The sequence below is a fragment of the Cetorhinus maximus genome, chromosome 15 (assembly GCF_964194155.1).
Source record: "Cetorhinus maximus chromosome 15, sCetMax3.hap1.1, whole genome shotgun sequence".
NCBI classification, from domain to species: Eukaryota; Metazoa; Chordata; class Chondrichthyes; order Lamniformes; family Cetorhinidae; genus Cetorhinus; species Cetorhinus maximus.
In genome coordinates, this window is record NC_135893.1 from 59,427,342 (window position 1) to 59,450,768 (window position 23,427).

General features: G+C 44.8%; 1 protein-coding gene across 2 annotated transcripts in view; it reads right to left on the minus strand.

Moving 5' to 3' along the window:
* lcmt1 (leucine carboxyl methyltransferase 1) overlaps positions 1 to 23,427 on the minus strand; it is a 70,434-nt gene that overhangs the window by 38,548 nt on the left and 8,459 nt on the right. The window contains exons 1-4 of one of the 2 annotated variants that reach the window (XM_078558490.1): positions 16,528 to 16,736; positions 15,988 to 16,088; positions 13,670 to 13,761; positions 10,756 to 10,877 (exon numbers count right to left, since the gene is read on the minus strand). In XM_078558490.1, coding sequence (XP_078414616.1) covers positions 10,756 to 10,877; positions 13,670 to 13,761; positions 15,988 to 16,076 — 303 coding nt within the window. In that variant the 5' untranslated portion in view covers positions 16,077 to 16,088; positions 16,528 to 16,736. Of the gene's footprint in view, positions 1 to 10,755; positions 10,878 to 13,669; positions 13,762 to 15,987; positions 16,089 to 16,527; positions 16,737 to 23,427 lie in introns of those variants that run through there. The other variant, XM_078558491.1, reaches the window with a different exon arrangement.

Sequence of the window (23,427 nt, forward strand, 5' to 3'; positions counted from 1 at the left end):
CAAAGCTTGGGAAGAGGTCACCCAGTGTGGTCAGTGCCAGTGCTCTGCATAAGATGACTGCTGTCCAGTGCAGGAAGAGGATGAATGATCTGATCCACTCCATCAGGGTAAGTCAAACTTCTCCTCAGTCTCAACTTTCATGAGGCCAGCAGGCATTGGCAGCATTGCAGTCCACAGGGATCTCACACAATACCAGCACAAGGAATGTCACCACTGATTCTTTCACACACACTTTTACACCTTCATCTCTTGTCACATCCTGCACAAGTCACGTCTTCAGCCCTTACATAGGTCCACTCAACACACACAGAAGTCAGGCAAGCTTATCATCTGCTTCGGCATCAGTCCTGCTGTCAGTCCACCTGTCTTTATGCAGGAAAAGATCACCCACAACAACAGGGAGAGTTCCCAGACTAGAGGGGAGATGCCGGAGCTCAGGCCACTCACCCTCTTTGAAGAGCAGGCGGCAGAGCTGGCCGACGAGGGCCAGGGCAGTGTCTGCACTGAAAGTGAGCTAAGTGCCTCCTAGCAAACCTGCGAGGCCCCATCCACTGGTCTTTGCCCATCCACTGAAACTGTGAGTACTCTTTAATGTAGGTGACTACCCAGACAATCACTAATTTTATCTTCTCTCTCTATTACAGGCACTAGCAAGTAAAGGAGGAGGGACACCACTAGCCACCCCATCTCAGATGAAGATTCCGAGGACCCAATACATGTAGAGCCTCCACAGCGTTTACCCGTGGCCTCCACTAGCACAGAGACACACACCTCGGTGAGACCTAGTTTTAGAACAGGCTTGGGATAACCATCTGGTGAGCACAGCTCAGATTCTGTTCCACAGCAGGCGGAGGCAGTGACAGCCAAGGTCACCAAGACTCATAGGACTGCTGGAGGCGAGACTTCTGCTGAGTCTGAGTCTAATGATGATCCACTGGACTCGGCCCTTGGAGTGATGTTGGAGCTCCAAAGACAGACAGGGACACATCAGGCAGGGTTGTCAGAGGCCGTCACCAGATTAGAACGGAGAACAGAGGAGTCTGTCTATGTTCAGTTAATGTCTTGGCCCCAATATGCCAGTGCATTGAAGTCACCATTGGAAGGGTGGCAACCGCCACGGAGACCTTGGTCCAGCAGTTTCTGCCAGACATGCGCAAGAACCAGCACACCATCGCTTCAGCCATGAGAACGTTTCAGCAGTGGCTAGGGGGAGAGTGGGTGGGGCCCCTCTATCTCCCTCCAGGAGCCCCTTCGCCTCAAGGACTGAGGGAGGGGTCCCTCGGGCACCCATAGGGAGGGGAAGTGTCAGATGGACATGCCAGGGCCAACCACCCAGGACTCTCCTGGGCTGTCCAGCTGCTCCAAGTCCCCTTTGCCAGTGGCCCCTTCAACTCCAGCTCTTCAGTTCGAGGAGAGTGCACCTGCCCCACAGCAGAAGGCCCAAAGTAGGCCAGTCCCTCCGTAGGACGCCTGCCAAGGTCATCACAGACAGCAGGCAGCCTCCACCTCTGCTGCGGACGTCGAGGATGCACCAAGACGTAGCAGCTGGGTAAGAAACATTAAGATTTTTTGAGATCACAAAGATGGCACAGGTGTTCACAATTTGTATGTACTGTGCACATATGTAAATATATTTTGTTTCTGTGAACTTCTGGTCTAATGAATTCTTCTACCCGTTCCTAGGTCACTAAGTGTAGCAGAGGCTGCCCCTCCTGACATACCTCCCATTGTGTGCTTCAGGTCTATGGTGTCTCGCACCACCTCATTACAATGCATCGCCTTTCTGTGCACATCAGGAACATGAGCAAGGCCTCTGTCTCTAGCAAAATAGTGGGTGGGAAATACATATCTGAGACTTGCATCAGAAGATCATATCGTGTGGTCACGAGTATAGATGTTGCAGTCTGGTTTATTCACAGTGCTACTGCATCAAGGAACGGTCCATGTCGCCCATATAGGACTTAATGTTGAGCCACATTGGAGTCAATCTCAGTCGGTACATCTTTCAATGGCCTCCATGCAATGTCTGTTGGGTTTGAGTGTGGGTTACATAACTACCAATATTTAGGGATCTTATGCACTCCTGGCGGCCTGCACATTATGTCGTGTCCATGTTTACAGCTAGACATCAGCCCGATAGCAGTCCCCACTTGTCCACCTGTATAATACAGAGCTATGGACCTAGCTAACACTCTGACTCCTGAAATGCCTGCTAGAGGGCAATGGCAATGCAAGAACAGGTATGTTTCAAGGCCACTGACGACGGACTATGACATGGGAGGATGCTGCTCTGGACCTGAAGGTGTGGCGAGCATGGCTTGCCCAAATCCGAGGCAGCTTTCTGATGGGCAATCAGCATAGTTGTCTGATCGTGAGAATGCCAGTGTGCCTGGTTTCTGTGTGGATATCTGAAACTTCTGGAATGAAAATGTGGAGGTGTCAAATGGGGTCAGACCTAAGCTCCACTACATCTGATGCGTGTTGTTTGTTTATCAAAGAATTAACTAATTAATACCAAAATGCAGTGTCTGCATTCTCAGGCCCAAATGCAAAGGCTGGACTGCTAGGGAAGTTGGGATACTTCAGACGAAGGCACAGTCTCGAGTGATTGTCAGTCATCAGGTGATGCTGCTGCGGAAGCTCTCTCAGTGCACACAAAGGTGAACTGACTCGCAGGCTCACATCCATCACTGAACGTGACAGATCACTGGTTCCAAATGAATGATCTCATGCTGTGGACTCAGTATGATGACGAGGCCTGAGCACTAATCTTGCATGAGGGATTGCCTATGGAAAGATCCCGCAGTCCGGATTCAGACATCAAAGCAGTGAGTGTTGACTGTCCTGCTTGAGGCGCCGAGCCACACTCCAGACATGTTGCCACGAGTGCACTCAGTTTGGCAGTGCTGCTCCTGCCTCTTGAAGGCTGCCATTGGCAGCATGTTGGCACAATACTTGAAGAGGTTGCACTATGTCTGCTCTGTTCAGTGTTGGAGTTATGATCGCATCACAGAGCAGCCACATGCCCCAGAGGCTGCCTAGTTTTCCAAGGACAAGGCCATCGTCACACAAGATTGTAACTACTCATTCTGAGATTGATGTCCTTCATTGATATGCTGAGGGTAACAAAGGAGGTGTAAATGTCAAGGCAGCATTAAGGGCACAGGTGAACGAGGCTTATCTGAGCAAGCTGTCATCATCGTCCTGGAATCTTGTGGCTATAATCACCCCCCCGGCACGCCTGCTGCATCTGACCCGTGATATGGCCTCCTCCTCTGGAGACCCAGCTTCCTTGCCTTCAACGAGCTCAGCCCTCTTGACATCCTCCTCATTGGAGGAGATATGCAGCTGCTCCATCTGGCAAGTCATCCCCCTTTGTAGCACCAGGTTGTGTAGCGTGCAGCAAATCATCGTGATGCAGGAGACCCTCTGGGAAGAGTACTGGAGAGCGCAGCCTAATTGGTCCAGACATCTGAAATGCATCTTTAACATGCTAATGTTCTGCTCAATCAAGGAGCTGGTCGTAGAATGAGCTGCACTGTACCTCTCCTCTGAAGCACTCTGTCTAGCAGGTTTCATTAGCTGCATCTTTTGCAGGTAGCCTTTGTCCTCCGGGAGCCAGCCCTGAATGTGCCGAGGAGCCTCGAAGATCTGTGGCACCTGTGAGTGACTCAAGATGTAAGAGTCATGGGAGCTCCCAGAGTATCTTGCATAGACCTGCATAATCTGCTTCTGGTGGTTTCAGATCAGCTGCATGTTGAGAGAGTGGAAGCCTTTTCTGTTGTTGAATCGTAGTGGCTGCTGCCAGGGAGCTCTTAAAGCCACATTTGTGCAGTCGATGGCACCCTGTACCTATGGGAAGCCGGCGATTGTTGCAAACCCCAGTGCTCTGGCAGGCTGGTTGGCTTCATCCAGGGTGAACTGGATGTAATTGTGTGCCTTGCTTGATAGGGCATTGGTTACCTCTGAGTTGCATTTATGAGCAGATGCTTGGGAGATGCTGCAGAGGTACCCAGTGAAGCCCTGGAACGAGCCAGTTGCAAAAATGTTCAGTGCAGCAATCACCTTTAGAGCCACTGGCAATGGATGGCCTCCCAGTCCCAGCAGAGTCAGATCCTCCAGAAGAATGTTACAGGTGCGATTCACCACATGCCTTGACAAGCAAAGGCGTACCTACAGCACTGTCTCCCGCTCATCTGTAGGTACAAGAGGAGTCTTCGGTATACCCTTGCCTCTGCGGAATGGGTCTGTCAGCTCAGTGTCTGGGTCTGCATGGGGCCCCGCTGGCCCATATTCCTCAGTGTGAGGCACTTCCCTACCTGCCCACGACGGGCCCTTCTTCTCCTCCTCAGTTGCCTGAGTGCCAGGAAAAAGGCAACATTGCCTGCTGCATTTATTCTCCACTCCTGCTCCTCTCTGCGGAAACATTGAACAGATAAATGATTGTGCATAAACCTGCAATGATCACCTTCCGGTCACAAGCAAGTCACTGTGAAGCCCTTGGATAGCCCTCATTCCAGGCATGCTATTTCCTTGTAGCTGTAGCACAGCCTTGAGCACCAATGGAAGAGCCCACCCCCGGACCTCCCCCCAAAGACCCCTAGTATGACAGGGCTTTCAGAAATAGGTTTGGATCTGGATGAGTGCAGCCAGGCAATAGTGGTGTCAGTCAGGGCTCTGACAGATAAGACTCCTTTGGATTAGACTGGAGGCCAACCTTGCACTAATGTAATGACTGCAATCAGGGAGGCGTGCCAAGACTAGACTCGTCTGCTGTGTGTGGGGTCTTTGGAACATTAGGCATATACAGATTGGCGGTTCTCCCCTTACAGCTGGATCCTTCTGAGTGTTGCGTTTTCCTATGAGGGGGACAAATGGTCATTGGAACACAATCAAAATCTGGCCCCAGAGTACAGTGTGTCAATGTGTAAATAATCACACTGCATGGCAATCACCTTGTTAAAGACAGTTGCTAGTTAAACAGGTGATGGGCACTGATTATCCCATCCAAATAGAATACAAAGATAAAGCTGGAACACTGTGGAAGCTACGTGGAAGTCAGTAGCACTGAGGAGTTGTCTTGAAAATAAACCAGCTTGAAACAAAAGACCAGCCTGGATTAATTCTTCCACCACAACCTCTTATTGTGCTTAACAGAGTGGAGTCTCACAAGAATGTGCACCATGAGTTAAAGTCCCAACTCTTTCAATTGACATTTGAGTGTTCCTAACATGTCTCAGCTGTGCAGTGATCTGCATTTGGTAAAGCGCAAGGACTTCCTCCGGAGGTCCCCAGAATCACAGATGCCAGTCTTCAGCCAATTAAATTCACTCCGCGTGATATCAAGAAACGGATGAAGGCACTGGATCGTGCAAAGGCTATGGGCCCTGACAATATTCCAGCAATAGTACTGAAGACTTGTGCACCAGAACTTGTCGCGCCCTTAACCAAGCTATTCCAGTAAAGTTACAACGCTGGCATCTACCTATGTGGAAAATTGCCCAGGTATGTCCTGTACACAAAAAGCAGGACAAATCAAACCCAGCCAATTACTGATCCATCAGTCTGCACTCGATCATAAGTAAAGTAATGGAAGGGGTCATCAACAGTACTATCAAGTGGCACCAGCTTAGCAATAACCAGCTTAGCAATAACCTGCTCACTGACGTGCAGTTTGGGTCCCGCCAGGGCCACTCTGCTCCTGGCCTCATTACAGCCTTGGTTTAAACATGGACAAAAGATCTAAACTCCCGAGGTGAGGGGAGAGTGACTGCCTTTGACATCAAGACTGCATTTGACAGAGTGTGGCATCAAGGAGTCCTAGCAAAACTGGCGTCAATGGGAATCAGGGGAAAACTTTCCATTGGTTGGAGTCGTACCTAGCACAAAGGAAGATGGCTGTGGTTGTTGGAGGTCAATCAGGGCATCACTGCAGGAGTTCCTCAGGGTAGTGTTTTCGGCCCAACCATCTTAAGCTGCTTCATCAATGACCTTCCTTCCATCATAAGGTCAAAAATGGGGAGCTCGCCGATGATTGCATAATGTTCAGCACCATTCGCGACTCCTCAGATACTGAAGGAGTCCTTGTCCAAATGCAGCAAGACCTGGACAATATCTAGGCTTGGGCTGACAAGTGGCAAGTAACGTTCAAGCCATACAGCTGCCAGGCAATGACCATCTCCAACAAGAGAGAATCTAACCATCGCCCCATGACATTCAATGGCATCACCATCACCGAATTCCCGACTATCAACATCCTGGGGGGTTACCATTGACCAGAAACTGAACTGGACTAGCCATATAAATACTGTGGCTACAAGAGCAGGTCAGAGGCTAGGAATCCTGCGATGAGTAACTCACCTCCTGACTCCCCAAAGCCTGTCCACCATTTACAAGGCACAAATCAGGAGTGTGATGGGATACTCTCAACTTGCCTGGATGAGTGCAGCTCCCACAACACTCAGGGAGCTTGACACCACATCCACAAACATTCACTCCCTCCACCACTGACACACAGTAGCAGCAGTGTGTACCATTTACAAGACGCACTGCAGGGATTCACCAAGGCTCCTTAGAAGCACCTTTCAAACTCACGACTACTACTCTCTAGAAGCACAAGGGCAGCAGACAGATGGGAATGCCACCACCTGGAGGTTCCCCTCCAAGTCATTCACCATCCTGACTTGGAAATATATCACCATTCCTTCACTGTCGCTGGTTCAAAATCCTGGAACTCCCTTCCTAACGGCACTGTGGGTGTACCTGCACCACATGGACTGCAGCGATTCAAGAAGGCGGCTCACCACCACCTTCTCAAGGGCAACTGTGGATGGGCAATAAATGCTGGCCCAGTCAGCAAAGCCCACATCCCACGAATGAATGTATTAAAAAATTAGCAGGATGCCCCTTCACTTGGCCCAGAAGTGTTCGACTCCTCCCATAAGTTCTTAGACCCCTCCCCTGGTGATTTTTTCCATAGCTTTTTTCTGTACTACGTCTTTGGATTGGCTTGCATTATTGTGGTGTTCAGCTTCTACCACAAGGCTAGCTTCCAACCCCTCCCTGTCACTGTTGAAGTTCTTCCCATCATGCTAGAAGAGCATAATGTGCAGGTTTCCCTCCCTTTGATCACTCTCCTTCCTTCACCTCTAATCCTGAATTCCATCATGACTGTTGTTGATATCCCTGTCCTCCCTACTGAGCTATTTGATGCTGATGTCCTGATGCTCCATGTCGACCTGACCTCTCCCCTATGCAGATTGACGTACTGAGACCCCCCCACCATGAGACCATCGAGTGCCCTCCACTATTATTACCTGCTGTGCATCTGAAGGCTGCAGATGCCACCCCTGAATGACTGTGCTATCTGCAGCACACTACCAATCCACCAACTGCCAGGACCAATGCGTGTGAGGGACTGACCATGCCTGGAACACCATGCCGGGCATGGCTGATACAGGATGGACAGGCCCTTCCCCTTCCAGTACTGGGTCCAGGACAGGCTTGCCAAGCAAAGCCCTCTAAATTGGTGCGCAATTGCCCAGGACAGTCTATGCTTTCTGGCCCCGACTAACTTGCCCCACCCGCCGACCCATTCAAGCGTCTCTCTTCACTCTTCCCAAGTCGTGTCCCCCGTGGATGTATTGTATTTAGATTTCCAGAAGGCATTTGATAAAGTGCCACACCAAAGGTCGCTGCGTAAAATAAAAGCTCATGATATAAGGGGTAACGTATTGGCATGGATAGAAGATTGCCTGGCTAACAGGATGCAAGAGTAGGCATAAATGAGTCCTTTTCAGGTTGGCAAGATGTAATGAGTGGTGTGCCACAGGGATCAGTGCTGGGATCTCAACTGTTTACCATTTGCATGAATGACTTGGATGAAGGGATGAGTGGTGTGGTTGCCAAATTTGCTGATGACTCAAAGATAGGTAGGAAATAATTTGTGAAGAGGACATAAGAAGCTACAAAAAGATATAGATAGGTTAAGTGAGTGGGCAAAGATCTGGCAAATGGAGTATAATGTGTCAAAATGTGAAATTGTCCATTTTGGCGGGAAGAATGAAAGAGAAGCATATTATCTAAATGGTGACAGGTTGCAGAGCTCTGAGATGCAGAGGATCTGGGTATCTTAATGTATGAATTGCAAAAAGCTAGTATGGAGGTACAGCAAGTAATTAGGAAAGCTAATAGAATGTTATCATTTCTTACGAGGGGAATTTAATAAAAAATTGGGGAAGTTTTCAGTTATACTGAGCACTAGTGAGACCACATCTGAAGTACTGTGTACATATTGGTCACCTTAAGGAAGGATGTAAATGCGTTGGAAGTAGTTCAGAGAAGGTTTACCAGACTAATACCTGGAATGGGCGGGTTGTCTTATGAGGAAAGGTTGGACAGGCGAGGCTTGTGTCTGCTGGAGTTTAGAAGAACAAGAGGTGACTTGTTTGAAATATATGAGACCCTGAGAGTCTTGACAGGATGGATATGATGGGGGATGTTACCTCTTGTGGGAGAATCTAGAACTAGGGGTCACTTTAAAAAATAAGGGGTCGCCCATTTAAAACGGAGATCAGGCTAAATTTTTTCTCTCTTAGGGTCATGAAATCTCTTCCTGAAAAGGCGGTGGCAGCAGGGACTTTGAATATTTTTAAGGCTGAGGTGGATAGATTCTTGGTAAGCAAGAGGATGATAGATTATTGGGGGTAGGCGAGATGCAGATTTGAGGTTACTATCAGATCAGCCATGATCTTATTAAATGGTGGAGCAAGCTTGAGGGGCCGCATGGCCTACTCCTGCTCCTTGTTCGTGTATTCAAATGCACGTAAATGTGTTTCCTGACATGGAGAAGCAGGCTATCCGACCTGCCGTGAAGTAGGGAGTGGAAAATTTAAAACTATTTTTATGCTGGTGAGCAATTGACTTTTGGCCATATTCCAAATTTTCCTGTGTGATCTGCCACGATGCCCGCTGCTGGTGGGACCAAAAATTCCACCCTCTAAGTCTACTCTATCAAAACCTTCATAATTTTAAAGACCTCAGTTAGGTCACCTCAAAGTGTTCTCTTTTCACGAGAAAAGAGGCCCAGTCTGTTCATCATTTCCCAATAGGTATAACCCCACGGTGCTGGTATGATCCTTATAAGTTTTTTATGTACATTGAGCATATCTTAGTGACTTTCTATCCTACTAGAAATAAACCCTAGTGCTTGATTTTCTTTTATCATGGCCTCAGGTGATTACTAATTTGTGTATTTGAACACTCAGATTCCTTTGCTTTTCGACCCCATTTAGATTATTTTCTATTGAATATGTGATCTCATTTTTCTTATCACATTTATCCATGTTGAAATTCATTTGCCAATTATATGCTCACTCTGAAATACATGACATTCCCCATTGTAGCCCTTTATAAAAATCAAAGAATTCTGATTGAGATTCTCCTTCCTTTTTATATCCAATCCAGTAATTTTTACATTGAGTACTGATGACATCATTGGGCTATTAATAGGGGAATTGTGAAGAACCTTCTTCGTAATTTCTATGAGGACAGTCATATGAGCAGCGACAATTCATTGTGAAGAGTCTATGTTTAAACTTCAACAAACAAACAGTTCAATAATCCCTCCTAGCCCATGCATCTCAATGACTCAAAGCTCATTGCAAGTTAAAAAATAAAGTTTTCAATCCGTCTCAATAAAAGTACAATCCCCACTGTCTCCAGGTTCAGAAAGAAAAGTTCACACATGTGGAATGCTGAACTGTACAGTAATCATTGGTGTTGTTGCCTTGCTGTGACATACAATTAACATGTATTTTTAATTTGTCAGAATTTACAGTAAGTCACAGCAAAAATGTATTTAAAAAAAATATATTTTCATGACTCATTATCAAATGAGTTTTACTTGAAGGACACCTATTAAGTGTTTAAAATTTTACTCTGCTTATTGGTGAGAGGTTTGAACCAACAATGAGTTAGTTTGGGATTAGAAAGCCCAGATATAAACCAAGAGCATTGAAATTCTGCAGAAGCCAAGTCCTGTGGTCGCTGAAGATCTCAAATAAAAACATAAGATGCTGAAAAAACTTAGCAGCTCTGACAGCATCTGTGCAGAGTTAACATTTCAGATCTGTGACCTTTATTTCTCTGTCCAGATAATGCTAGACCTGCTAAGTATTTCCAGCATTACAGGTACGCTATCCCCAACTACTGCAATAAATTTCATTTTAGCTTTCAAAGTAAAAGATAGACTGTTTGCCAGGGCTATAAATCATAAACAAGCTATCTGGTGCAAAACCAGAATATTAGTATAAGCTTAAGCACCTAATGTCCAACATATCCCAACATTCTCTAAATGACAAAACAATTTTAGAAAGATTCAAAGACATGGTAACATTTTCAGTAGGACTCTGTCAAATTTCTAGCATAAGAAGCAGGTTCATGCAAGCAAGGAGCTATCACTATGAGGTTATTTTTTTAGAACAGAAAATTCAACTCCTTCACAGCAAATATCAATTTATATCTGGTACAGTACCTATATAAAATCTATGTATCTAGTAATAATCTACTTAAATTAGGCATGTGGCCTGAATAATAATTTAACAGATTCTGCTAGGAATAGCTGGTCTAAAACTTAATCTCTGGAAGCTAAAGCCAGTAATTAAAGTGAGCAGGGCTGACATATTTTTGCCCAAAGTATAAAAGTGACTGTTTTATGATGCTATACTATTGTACAGTGTTATTGGTCAATATTACCTTGAGTCTCCAGAAAGTTGTGTCCAGGCCAGCACCGAGGTTTATAACCTGACAATTACAGCTAGTTTTCTTTATAAAAGCATCCATCAATATATTCACTGCCTTGACACGGGCATAATAACCTATAAGCAAAACAGCATTATTAATGATGACTCAAAGCTTACCTCATGACTTAGTAGATAAATACACTTCCTCAGTGCAGGCCAGAAAAGTTTCATATGAGTCACAATCTGTTCTGGTTTAGCTGATCTCAGGTAATTCTAGTGCTTTAAGTGGCCTATGTGCCCATAGGCTACAGAAAGGGAAAATTAGCTCAGGTCTGAGAAAGTGCATGAGTTGACATAGGTGAAAAGTGAGCAACATTACGTGGTCAAATAGTTGGTGACACTAACTATTTAGTGAACACATGAAGGCTACTGGGTGAGATATCAGAGATCTACCATACAACCACAGAATGCTTACAGTACAGAAGGAGTGTCCCCAAGAGCTTGGGTGCCCGGAAGTGGGGGCAGGCAAAAGAGTGGAAATTGAAGGAAACTAAGCACAAAAAGTAAATTCAAGATAACTCTTCCACGATGCATGAAGCCCTTTTTTATTTTCCATACAATTAAAATATATTCATTTTTAGTATATAATAAATAAAAAATGTAGCACGCTGGATTGCACAAGGATTCCTCACATGTTGAGTTCTTAACCTCAAGTGCCCTCAAGAAGAGATTCAACATTGAAGCCAGGCACTATTCCTTAGGAAGCAAATGTAAAAATGAGAAGCACTGAGCTAGCCACATAGATATCAAGATAATCCCATCCCCCAAATTAAACAGGCATGCCTATATTCAGCAGAAATATTTTTAGAGAGGAGCATTTTTTTTTTTAAAAAAGGCTTAATTAAAAGCTCTAATAGGGGCTCCTCCAATGGCTCAGCAAGTTTATTCAGTCTGTAGCTGAGCTACAATCTGAAGTTCAGTCTGTCTGTGCTAAATTAGCTGATATCACTCATACGGACAAATTGGCCCACTGCATCGAATTTAGGCAGGAGAAAATGAGACAGAATTTCTATTTTTGATCACTATACAGCAACCTGCTGGAAAGTTTTTTTTGTGAGGGCAAGATGAGGGCTGCCTTATGATACCTCAGTCTTCCGACACTCGCTGTCCAGGATGATGAATGAATAATGGCCACATGGGTGCTGCCAACACCCATGGAACTGTATCCACACAAGGAGTCAACATCTTCGGAAATGAGCAGAGACAATTGGAAATACATAACTCAAGGCACAATAGCACTGTACAAAAGGATTTAGCCAAAATCATCGATCTGTGGTAAAAGCAACAAGGTTCTGTGTTTGTGATACATGCATGAGACATCTATTTTTGTGCCATTTTGTGATGTAGTTATGCAAGTTTTCAGTCTGACTCTTAATAGATATAAAGTATTGCTCTGAAAAACTGGTTAGAAAAAAGCGTGCTTAGCTATTGTTGATTGAAGAAATGTACAAATTTGACCACCACATGAATGGCAGCATCACACCTAGGTCCTTTCACTTTATTAAATAGCTGCTCAGAGTACTCTCCCTACATGTATCTCATCTTCACCGTCTCACTCCTTCCCCTGGTGGTTCAGTGCCTTAATGCAGTGAGCCCTGAGCTGCTAGTCCACAAATAGCCTAGTTTTGTGTTTGGTTAGGCCTAGATTAGCTTGTTTTAGTTGAGTGTTGGTACAGACAATATGGCCCACAACCTCCAAGCTCCAGGGTGTTGTACCTGGGGGTTACCCCAAATATGCGCTGGGGATTCGTCCCCCACTCCCAGAAGTTCCCATGCCTGGGAAGTTCAAACTTCCGTTGGACAATTGCCCTACAATGGGAACCATCCAAAACAAATTTAAATGCAAACATTGGATGGTTCCGACTGTTTTACAGCAATAGTTACCCAGAAAAAAGGTTAGAAGAATTAAAACCACTTCTAACTCCTGGGTAACTATAGTACTGACCACCCTTCCCCCACAACTTCCGTCTACCCTGTGATCCCACCCACGGGACCCCCAGACTACCTTCCCCCACTTCCTGAATGCCCTTTCCAACCCCCCCCTCCCCGGACTCCGATGGCATTCCCCAACACCACCCCCCCCACCCTGATGACCATCCCCAACCACCTCACCTCACCCCACCCCGACTGCCCACGGGATTCCCCCCACCACTCGCCCCCAACAGGTCTCCCTACCTCTCTAATCCCCCCCACCCCACCCCCACACCCAGACTACCCTCCCCACACCCCCCCCGATCCCCCCAACCTGCTGACCAGCCCCAATCTTCCCCACTTAACTTACACACCTTCCTCCTGGCTTCTCAAAGTGGCTGGACCTTTAATCTTACCTGCTTTATGTCAGCTAGTGCCATAAAAAAGGGGGCGGGTCTTCCTTACCTTCGACTCAGCTGCCCTTGACACAAGGTCTCGGCAACCTGCTGCACTGCACCTCTTTCACCTGGCCTGAGTTGGAAAGTTGGACAGGAAAGGTGTGGCTGCATTTCAACATAAGTAAATAGGAACGGAGTGGCAATCTGACTGCGATTGCCACTCCACAGATTTTGTGGCCCTATATTTGGCCTCAACATCCCTGGGTAAGAAAGAAAAATAAATCAACCAGGTTTTTCCACTCCTGACCAGCCACCACTGATAAAAAAGTGTGCATATCGATGAGGACAGAATAGGCTGTGATGCTGTTCACAGCTGAATAGACAGACATTTATTGTCTGGGCTCACACATAAAAAGAGCCTTTTATGATATTGAAAGACACTCCTATGGAAATGGACCTCAGCAAGAAGAAATGGGGAAAATATTAGAAAAAGGTAAGGAGAGAAGAAATGTAGAAAGGAAGGAGAAAGCAAACTTCCGCAAATATGCAGGGAATTACCTCTGTTGATTTCAGGAGCTTTCCTTTCATTTGGCTGTTTTATAAAATACTGTATGTATGGGTCCTTCCAGTAGTTCATGCTCACCGCAAACCTGCAAAACAGAAGAGATAATTATCAATGAGAAATTGAGAGTTAAACTGACATTAATTTGGCTTGTTTTGTTGTTTCTGCTACTGCAGTATTAACAGAGCAATTAAGTAAATTGCTTATTTAGGTTCTAAGACAATCAAAAAGATTGCGCTTCTTGCAAAATCTCTTGTCTTTAAATTAAAAACAGGCCACCTCCAAAGTGTGTTCAATGTAACGGAGATCCTGGGTATTAAAAAGTATTATGTTCTGGATAGAAATTCTCAAACAGCCAGGCTGACTACTATATCACCTGACGATCAGGGATTGCTATGCTAGAGAGTTTATAACAGCCCAGATATATATTTGCAGATCCTTGTGTTGTGAAATGCCCAGCCTTCAATGATGGTGTAGCCAAGTATGTTGGTGCAAAAAGCAAGTCTGAAATGCTTGTAACCATCTTCTTCAGTCAGAAGCACCACATGGATGATCCATCTTGCCTCCTCCTGAGGTTCCCAGATGCCAGACTCCAGCCAATTTGATTCACTCCATGGGACATCAAAAAGCGGCTGAGCACACTAGACACAACAAAAGCTATGGGCCCTAACAACATCTGGCTATAGTACTTGTGCCTCAGAACTAGCCTAGTCAAGTTGTTCCAGTAGAGCTACAAAGCTGGCATCTATCTGACAATGTGGAAAATTGTCCAGGTCTGTCCTGTCCACAAAAAGCAGGACAAATCCAATCTGGTCAATTACTTCCCATCAGTCTACTTTCAATCATCAACAGAGTGATGGAAGATGTCATAAATAGTGCTGTCAAACAGCACTTACTTAACAATAAGCTGCTTACCGATGGTCAGTTTGAGTGCCATCAGGATCACTCAGCCGCTGACCTCACTACAGCCTTGGCCCAAATATGAATCAAAGAGATGAATTCCAGAGGTGAGGAGAGAGTGAGGGCCCTTGATACCAAGGCAGTATATGGCCAAGTGCGGCACCAGAGAATCTTGGTAAAATTGAAGTCAACGGGGATCAGGGGAAAGATTCTCCAATGGCTGGATTCATACGGAGCGCCAAGGAAGATCATGGTTAGTTGTTGGAGGCAATCAACGCCACCCCAGGTCATCACTGTAAGAGTTTCTCAGGTCACTGTCCTAGGCCCAAACATCTTCAGCTGCTTCATCAATGGCTTTTCCTCCAACTTAAGGTCACATGTGGGGAATGTTTGTTGATGATTGCAGAGTGTTCAGTACCATTTGTAACTCCTTGGATAATGAAGTAGTCCCTGCCTGCATGCAGAATGATCTGGACAACATTCAGGCAGATAAATGGCAAGTAACATTTGCACCACATAAGAACCAGGCAATAACCATCTCTGACAAGAAGCAGTCTAACCATCTCCTTTTGACATTCAACAGCATTACTATTGCTGAATCGGCCACTATCAATATCTACATCAACATTCTAGTCATCCTTGACTAGAAACTGAATCGGGCCAGCCATATAAATGCTGTGGCTGCAAGAATAGGGCAGAGGCTGGGATTCTGTGGCAAGTAACTCATCTCCTGAATCCCCAAAACCTGACGGCCATCTCCAAGGCACAAGTCAAACGTGTGATGGAATACTCCCCACTTGCCTGGATGAGTGCAGCTCCAACAACATTCAAGCTGAACACCATGCAGAGCAAAGCAGCCTGCTTGATTGGCACTCAATCCATCTTTTTACACATTCACTCTCTCCATCACCAGCACACATTGGCATTAGTAAATATCATCTACACGATGCACTGCAGCAACTTGCCAAACCTCTTCGACAGCAATTTCCAAACACTTGACCTCTACCACCTAGAAGAACAAGGGCAGCATGCACATGGGAACACCATCAACTGCAATTTCCCCTCAAAATCGCACATCATCTTGGAATTATAAATCGCTTTTCCTTCACTGTTGCTTAGTCAAAATCCTGAAACACCCTTCCTAACAGCACTATAGACGTACCCACACCACAAGGACTACAGCAGTTCAAGAAGGCTGCTCACCAACACCTTTGCAAGGGCAATTAGGGAGACATAATAAATGCTGACCTTGCCTGTGATGCCAAAACACATTAATGAATAAAAAATGCCCACTATAGACAGGATATGAACCACTTCCTGCATCATGCATCACACACAATACCATACACTATAACACTCTTGTCAATTTTCAGATACAACCTATCCTAATGCTCCAGTAGCTCTGCAATCTTACCTTTTACAAACTGTTGCATCATCACATGTGGAGCGGACTGCTTCATCTGCTGTGTCATCGGAGCCAGTGAAAGAATGGTTGGTAGCCATTAGATTCTCACACTGCGGGGGGTAGAAAATATTATTAGTTTTGAGAAAATTGTGCCTACCTTGTACAAACTCATCCTCAACTTCCCCCAAACCAAAAACAGTAGAGTATCTTCTAAATGACATCATTTAAAATACGTTTGTAATTTTTGCTGTTTTCCTTGATTTTAAAAATATAAAGGGTGCATTTCCTACAATTATCAATCACCTGCTCTCTCAAATCACTCCTGTAGTTTAAGAATTTTTTAAAAAAAGATTGCTTTGTCACAAAAATAATTTATATATACATACAAAGGATGCTACATTGAGAAATTAGTTATACTAAAGTTTAGCTTTCTGTTGTTAAATTGAGATGACAAAATATTCTAGATTAGGTTAATGATTTTGCACTGTTACAATAACGCAAATTATTGAGGTTAGACAGTATTATGTGAGGAGCTTAAAACTCAATTACAATTATGTGTCTGAAGCTGCCCAAAGATCCTCAATAATGGGCAATGAAGGGTGTACAATATCGGTGCAGCACTGGCGATCCCCGAATGTTGATACACTTCACGAACACCTACATTCCTTTCCTTAGACTTTTGGTGGTAGTAACATTAGAAAACTGCACCTCCAGTTCCTGCTACGTAACGCTGTTACCTCTGACAATGCAGCAATACGTCTCCCGATTGGCGCTAGCTGCGAAATGATAGGACCAGCTCATTGGCCGACCCGGGCCGCACTGATTGGTTGCCGACCAAGGAGGCAGGAAATGCAAGTGCCATTCGGAGTAGGAAACTTGAGACACGTCCCCGGGGTTAATTTAGGCAACACGCAGTCGAAGCAGTAATTTGTACTAGCTTGTCCCGAGTTAATAATGTCATTAGGAATTTCGGATTTATACGTGACTTTGCAGCTTTCTGCATTACACTTGGGTGCATAATTTCGCCCATGGGATAAATGTAAACTCCATGACCTTTCCTCCCATAACAGAGAGTACAACTCAAAAGTAGGACGTCCTAAAGTCTTGAAAGGTGCTACACAAGTATCTTTTATTCTATCTCTGTAACCTTCTCCAACATAATTTTCCCCATAATTCTGCGATCTTCTGGCCTCCTGTACATTCCCACCTCAGCATTTGGCTTTCTAGGCCTCATGCTCTGGAAAATTCAGCCTCACCTCCCCTTCTTTCCCCCTTTAAGACCTTCCTTCAAATCCATTACTTTGACCAAGCCTCTTCGTTTGTAATCTCTCCTTTGTCTCAGTTTGAGATCCTTCCTTCCTTAAGCAATAATGATAGGGAATTCTATAGTGAGACCAGTTAGCTGTGAGGGAGGACACAGAAGGGTTAAGTGAGTGGGCAACAAGGTGGCAGATGTTGTATAATTTTAAGTGTGAGGTTATTCACTTTGGTTGTGAGAATGGAAAAGCAGATTTTTTTCAAATGGTGTGGTACATGTAAATGTTGATGTTCATGTTCAGAGACATTTGGATGTATTCATACAAAGAAGACAGTAGGTTAGCATGCAGGTACAGTAAGCAATTGGGAAGGCAAATGGCACGTTGGCCTTTACTACAAGGGGATTTGAGTACAGGAATACAGTCTTACAATTGTACAGGGATTTGGTGAGACTACATCTGGAATACTGTGTGCAACTTTGGTCTCCATATTTAAGTGAGGATATACTTGCTTTAGAGGCAGTACAGCGAACATTCACCAGATTGGTTCCTGGGATGAGAGGGTTGTCGTACTCTGAATTCTCTGGAGTTTAGAAGAATATACAGTGATCTCATTGAAACTTCAAAGTTTGCGGATGATACTAAACTTGGAAGCGTTGTAAACTGTGGGGAGGACAGTGAAGAACGTCAAAAGAACATAGACAAATTGAGGGAGTGGGCATATAGGTGGCAGATGAAGTTCAATGCAAAGAAGTGTGAGGTGATTCATTTTGGTAGGAAGGACATGGAGAGACAATATAAAATAAGGAGTACAACTCTAAAGGGTGTCCAGGAGCAGAAGGACCTAGGTGTATATGTGCATAAATTATTAAAGGCAGAAGGACAGGTGGAGAGAGCAGTTAATAAAGCATACAGTATCCTAGGCTTTATTAATAGGGCATAGGGTACAAGAGCAAGCAGGTTATACTGAACTTGTAAAGGACACTAGTTAGACCTCAGCTGGAGTACTGTACTGAATTGTACAGTTCTGGGTGCCGCACTTTAGGAAGGATGTGAATGCATTGGAGAGAATGCAGAAGAAGTTTACAAAAATGGTTCCAGAGATAAGAAACTTCAGTTATGGAGATAGATTGGAGAAGTTGGGACTGTTCTCCTTGGAGAGTGGAAGGCTAAGAGGAGATTTGATAGAGGTGTTCAAAATCATGAGGAGGCTGGACAGAGGAGATAGGGAGAAACTGTTCCCACTCGTAAAAGAATCGAGAACAAGAGCGCACAGATTTAAAGTGATTTGCAAAAGAAGCAAATGCAATGTGAGAAAAAAATGTTTACACAGCAAGTAGTTCAGGTCTGGAATGCACTGCCTGCAGGTGTGGCGGAGACTGGTTCAATCGAGGCATTCAAGAGGGCATTAGATGATTATTTAAATAGAAACAATATGCAGGGTTACAGGGAAAAGGCAGGAGAATGGCACTGAGTCATAATACTCATTTGGAGAACCAGTGCTGAAACGGTGGGCCGAATTGTTTCCTTCTGCACTGTAATGATTCTGTGATTCCGTCGCCAGTACATGATCGTTTCCTAGAGCCAGAGTCACTCCTAGATCCACTAAGGCAGGCTTGTCCAACTCATGATCTTCAGGCCGCATTGCTGCCCTTGAGTCCTCTGGATTTGGCCTGCCAAACTTGTTGGACATTCAACTGACTTACATTTGAAAAAATGCTGTAAAGCTGCTTGTCCAGTCACAGGCTGGTTTCCTCCTGCATTGGCTGCAGCAGCCTGTGATTGAACGAGCAGAAATCAGTGGGAAGCTAAGTTTTCATGAAGGTTCCAGGGCCTGAGACAAGAGCAGCGGGGGAGAGCAGGCTTTGGAGCCAGAGTGAGAGAAAGCGGGAAAGTGGGCTCCAGACCAGGGCGAGAGGGGAGAACTGGCCCTGGAGCCAGATCGAGAGGGAGAACGGACCCTGCAGCCAGACCGGGGGGGGAGAGAGGGCCTGGGAGCCAGAGGGACAGTGGGCCCCCGGGGCAGAGGGAGAGAGACAATGAGCCTCAGAGTGAGAGGGAGAGTGGGCCCTGGAGCAAGGGGGAGAACGGGCCTTGGAGCGAGGGGAAGAGCTGGTCCTGGAGATCGAATGATGGGGGAGAGCGGGCCCTGGAGCCAGAGCTAGGGGGAGAACAGACTCAGAGCCAGAGCATGGGGGAGAGTGGGCCTCGGGGTGAGGGGGAGAGCGGGCCTTAGGGCGAGGAGGAGAGCGGGGCGAGGGGGAGGAGGAGAGTGGGCTCCAGAGGGAGGAGGGGGAGAGCAGGCCCTGGAGTGACAGGGAGGGGGACAGTGGGCCCCAGAGTGAGAACGGGGCACATAGGTGTGTGAGAGAGTGAAGGAAGAGTGTGTGTGTGAGAAAAGAGAGTGTGTGTGTTTGTGTGTGTGTGTGTGTGTGTGTGAGGAGGAGACTGTGCGTGAGAGTAAAGAGTGAGTGTTTGTGTGTGAGAGGGGAGAGAGAGTGAGTGTGTGTGTGTCTGGCTCACTCCCGGTCTCAGGATTTTCATTCACCCTCACCCCCATGCACCAACATGAACTCTCATCCACGCTCACAGTGGGTGAGTGAGTGAGCATCCTGAGACTGGGAGTGAGGCAGACACACTCACCCTCTCACACTCTAATCGTTATATTTATTTATTACTCATTTTTTTTATTTATCAATTTATTGCTTTGACATTGTTCTTTTTTGCTCAGCAAGGTGTTTCTTTTCATATGTCGGGTTTTTTTTTAATGAACTTCATATTTAATGTTGTGCCAAACCTTATCTTTCCAAAACTTGCTCATCGACCCCTTGAGTAAGAAAAATATTGAAATGCGGCCCCACACCCCACCACCGGAAAGGTTGGACAAGCCTGCACTAAGGGGATTTGCACTGCGTTTTATTGCCTTCCAATGTTTCACCTCATTTTGCCAGTCCATGGATCTTATCGCTTGTCCATCATCCTGGGCATTTAGCCAATGTTTGAATTTGCCGGTGACTTTCCCTGCTCTCCCTGCAATGGTCACATATCTGCATTCAATGGATCCTTCTGGTATGCAGGTTACCCTAGTACCCACTCTAGGCAGTTGACCTTTGGATACGTTAGCCGTGTTCTTTGTGTCGGTATCACTTTGTCTATCATCATCCAGCCCCTTATCAATTTATTCTGTTCCTCACAACTGTCAAACATGTGAAGTAAGGGGTATCTCATCACTTTCTATTAATTGCTCAGATTTTAAAAGTTTATAATCAATCCCAATTAACTGAGATGAATGGGACCTTAGTAGTTTGACTACCATGTTGGAAAACCACAGTCTTCTCATCACACTTTACCAACTGACCTGGACTGGACCTTGCCACTCTTTTTGACCCTTTGCTTTTTTTGCTCTCAAACTCCGATCACCTGATGCTATTTAACATTCTGATTAGAAATGCCAGGTTTTGTTAAAGGGATGAAATAATAATTTGGGTAAATTGCACCTACTGACTTTCCAAAGACAATTGCTATATCATGTTCCATGCCTAGTTTCATTTGTGTCTTTTTCATGGAAGGCTTGCCTTTTTTTTTATTCATTCATGGGATGCGGGTGTCACTGGCTAGGCCAACATTTATTGCCCATCCCTAATTGCCCTTGTTCAGAGGGAAGCTAAGAGTCAACCACTGCATTGGGTCTGGAGTCACGTGTAGGCCAGACCAGGTAAGGACACTAGATGGGTTCTTATGACAATTGGCAATGGTTTTTATGGTTATCATTATTTTTCATCATCCAGGTTTTTTAAACTGAATTCAAATTCCACCATCTGCCATGACGGGATTCAAACCCAGGTCCCCAGAGCATTACCCTGGGTCTCTGGATTAATCCAGCGACAATACCACTATGCCATCACCTCCCCAATAGCAGCAGCAAGGGTATCTCATCACATACTACATCTACAATAATAAAATGGCTTACTCTATCTATTTTGCATGGAATCACCACTCTTTTCAGCGACCTCATGTGTTGTCATCCCTGAACTTGAAACCAATAGAACCTTATTATCCCCTGACCTTACTTCAATCCTTACTACTGAGTGAACCTAAATAACATTTTAACCAATCCGTTCTACATAACTGTCAAGATGCAACCACACTGCAATTAAATGAATCTGCGACTCATACACTCATTACTAGATTGAAGCTTCTTCTGACCAGTACAATTCCTTCAGGCTGATCAATATCATCATCTACTGTGTCATACATTGCTTTGAAAACCCTGCTGTTCCACTTTGGGCAATTTAATCACAATGATATTTTGAGTCACGCCTGAAACACCTTGGGTTTATTCATCTATTATTACTATTCCAATCCTGTCATCTGCCAAAATGCCTTCATCCTCATTCCTTTTTCTATAATTCCTCTGCTGTCCTGTCGCCTGCACTCCATATCTGAAGAATCTCGAAAGGCCACGATTATTGAGTCCTCCATCCTCTGTGACACCACAAAATAACCTATTTGTGCCATCAAGGCTGCTGGAAATGACTGCTTTCCCAGAATTTTTAAAAAAGCATCAGGCATTTGATTTGAAAAAATGTCTCTTTTTGCAACACCTTGGCAAAATCCAATAATTTGAATGCGAGCACTGAACAAGGAATTTCCAAATGGAAGTTCTGAAATCTTTTACACAGTCTTTTCAAGTTCGTGATATATTCCTCTATGGAATGACCGTTCATTTTTCAAAATCAATCCAAATCTGACCATGCCTTGCAGGCATCTAATAAATCATCTTTCTTGTAAATTTTATTCATAAAACTTAATAGAAGCTTAAAACCTTCTTCAGTATCCAACGTAAGGGCCTCTAGCTCACAAAATACTTTGCTTCTGATCTTACTATTATTCGGAAGCAACAGTGCCACAGCCTTACCTTGTTTATTCTTGGGTAAGGACATAACCCGTGTCCACATATCCATTTCATTTTTCCACTGGCCATAAGCTTCAGATTCAGAGAACATCAGTGGGAAATCATACCCTAACAAATTACACTTGATTTCAGCCATTCTTCCCAGAAGTAATTCAGAATATAATCTTCTGACTGAAAAAAAAATCTTAGTTTCTAATCTTCCCTATTAGGCAACCATCCTCTGGTACCATGTTAATTTGATCCCAAACCCCAGGTGGTCATATATGAAACTAGATGACAATTCTTTTCCTTGATAATAGGCTTATTTATAGAATGTAACATTACAAATATCTGCCTCCTACCTACTAATACCCATGTCCCAGCTGTCTCTGTTAATACTCTTTTCAGTATGGGTTTGACAAATTAACCAAATAACCAATTTTACAAAAAAGCCAATTAAACTAATTAATCCAATTGATGGCCCCAAAGGAGCACTGTAACTAATGAAAATGAAATGAAAGGAAACTTATCCAGCTAAATCAAAATGTAATTTTCTGGGATGAGGAAGCTCTGCAGCCCTCGTGGTGCTCACTGGTCATGGAAGGGCAGTCTGTGTTTATACTCTTTTGAGCAACACTAAACTAATGGTCAAATTAACCAGATAAATTAAAGTGATAGCCCCTAAGGGGTACTGTAACTAAAGAAAAAAATTCAAAGGAACATTACCAAATTAAATTAAAATGTCATTTTAAGGACCAATGAAACACTCCATCCCCAAAGGGGCCCACCAGTTACAGATGGGCAGTCTTTGTTTGTATGTGCTTTCAGTACTTAAACAATGCCCTTCACCTGTGTATCCTTAACCTTGATAAAATAAGTAATATACCATTAACATTAATGCTATAGGTAGAAAAGGGATAAGGCCCCACAGGCAGAATTTAGGGAGTCAAGAAAGAAACTAGCATGCAGGAGGTAGTAATCTCAGGATTACTCCTGGTGCTATGTGCTAGTGAGTATAGAAATAGGAGGATAGAATAGATGAATGAGTTGACTGGTGAGATGGTGCTGGAGGAAGGGCTTTATATTACTGGGACATTAGACAGGTTCTTGGGGAGGTAGGACCAGTACATGCTGCATTTGAACAGAGCTGGGGCCATTGTCCTTGGGGGCTGGTTTGCTAGTGCTATTGGGGAAGGTTTAAACTAACTTTACAGGGGGATGGGAACTGGGAGGGAACGTTGGAGAGGGTAAACAAGGTGCACAAAGAATTGGGAGAGACGAATAGTGCTAGAGTAAGAA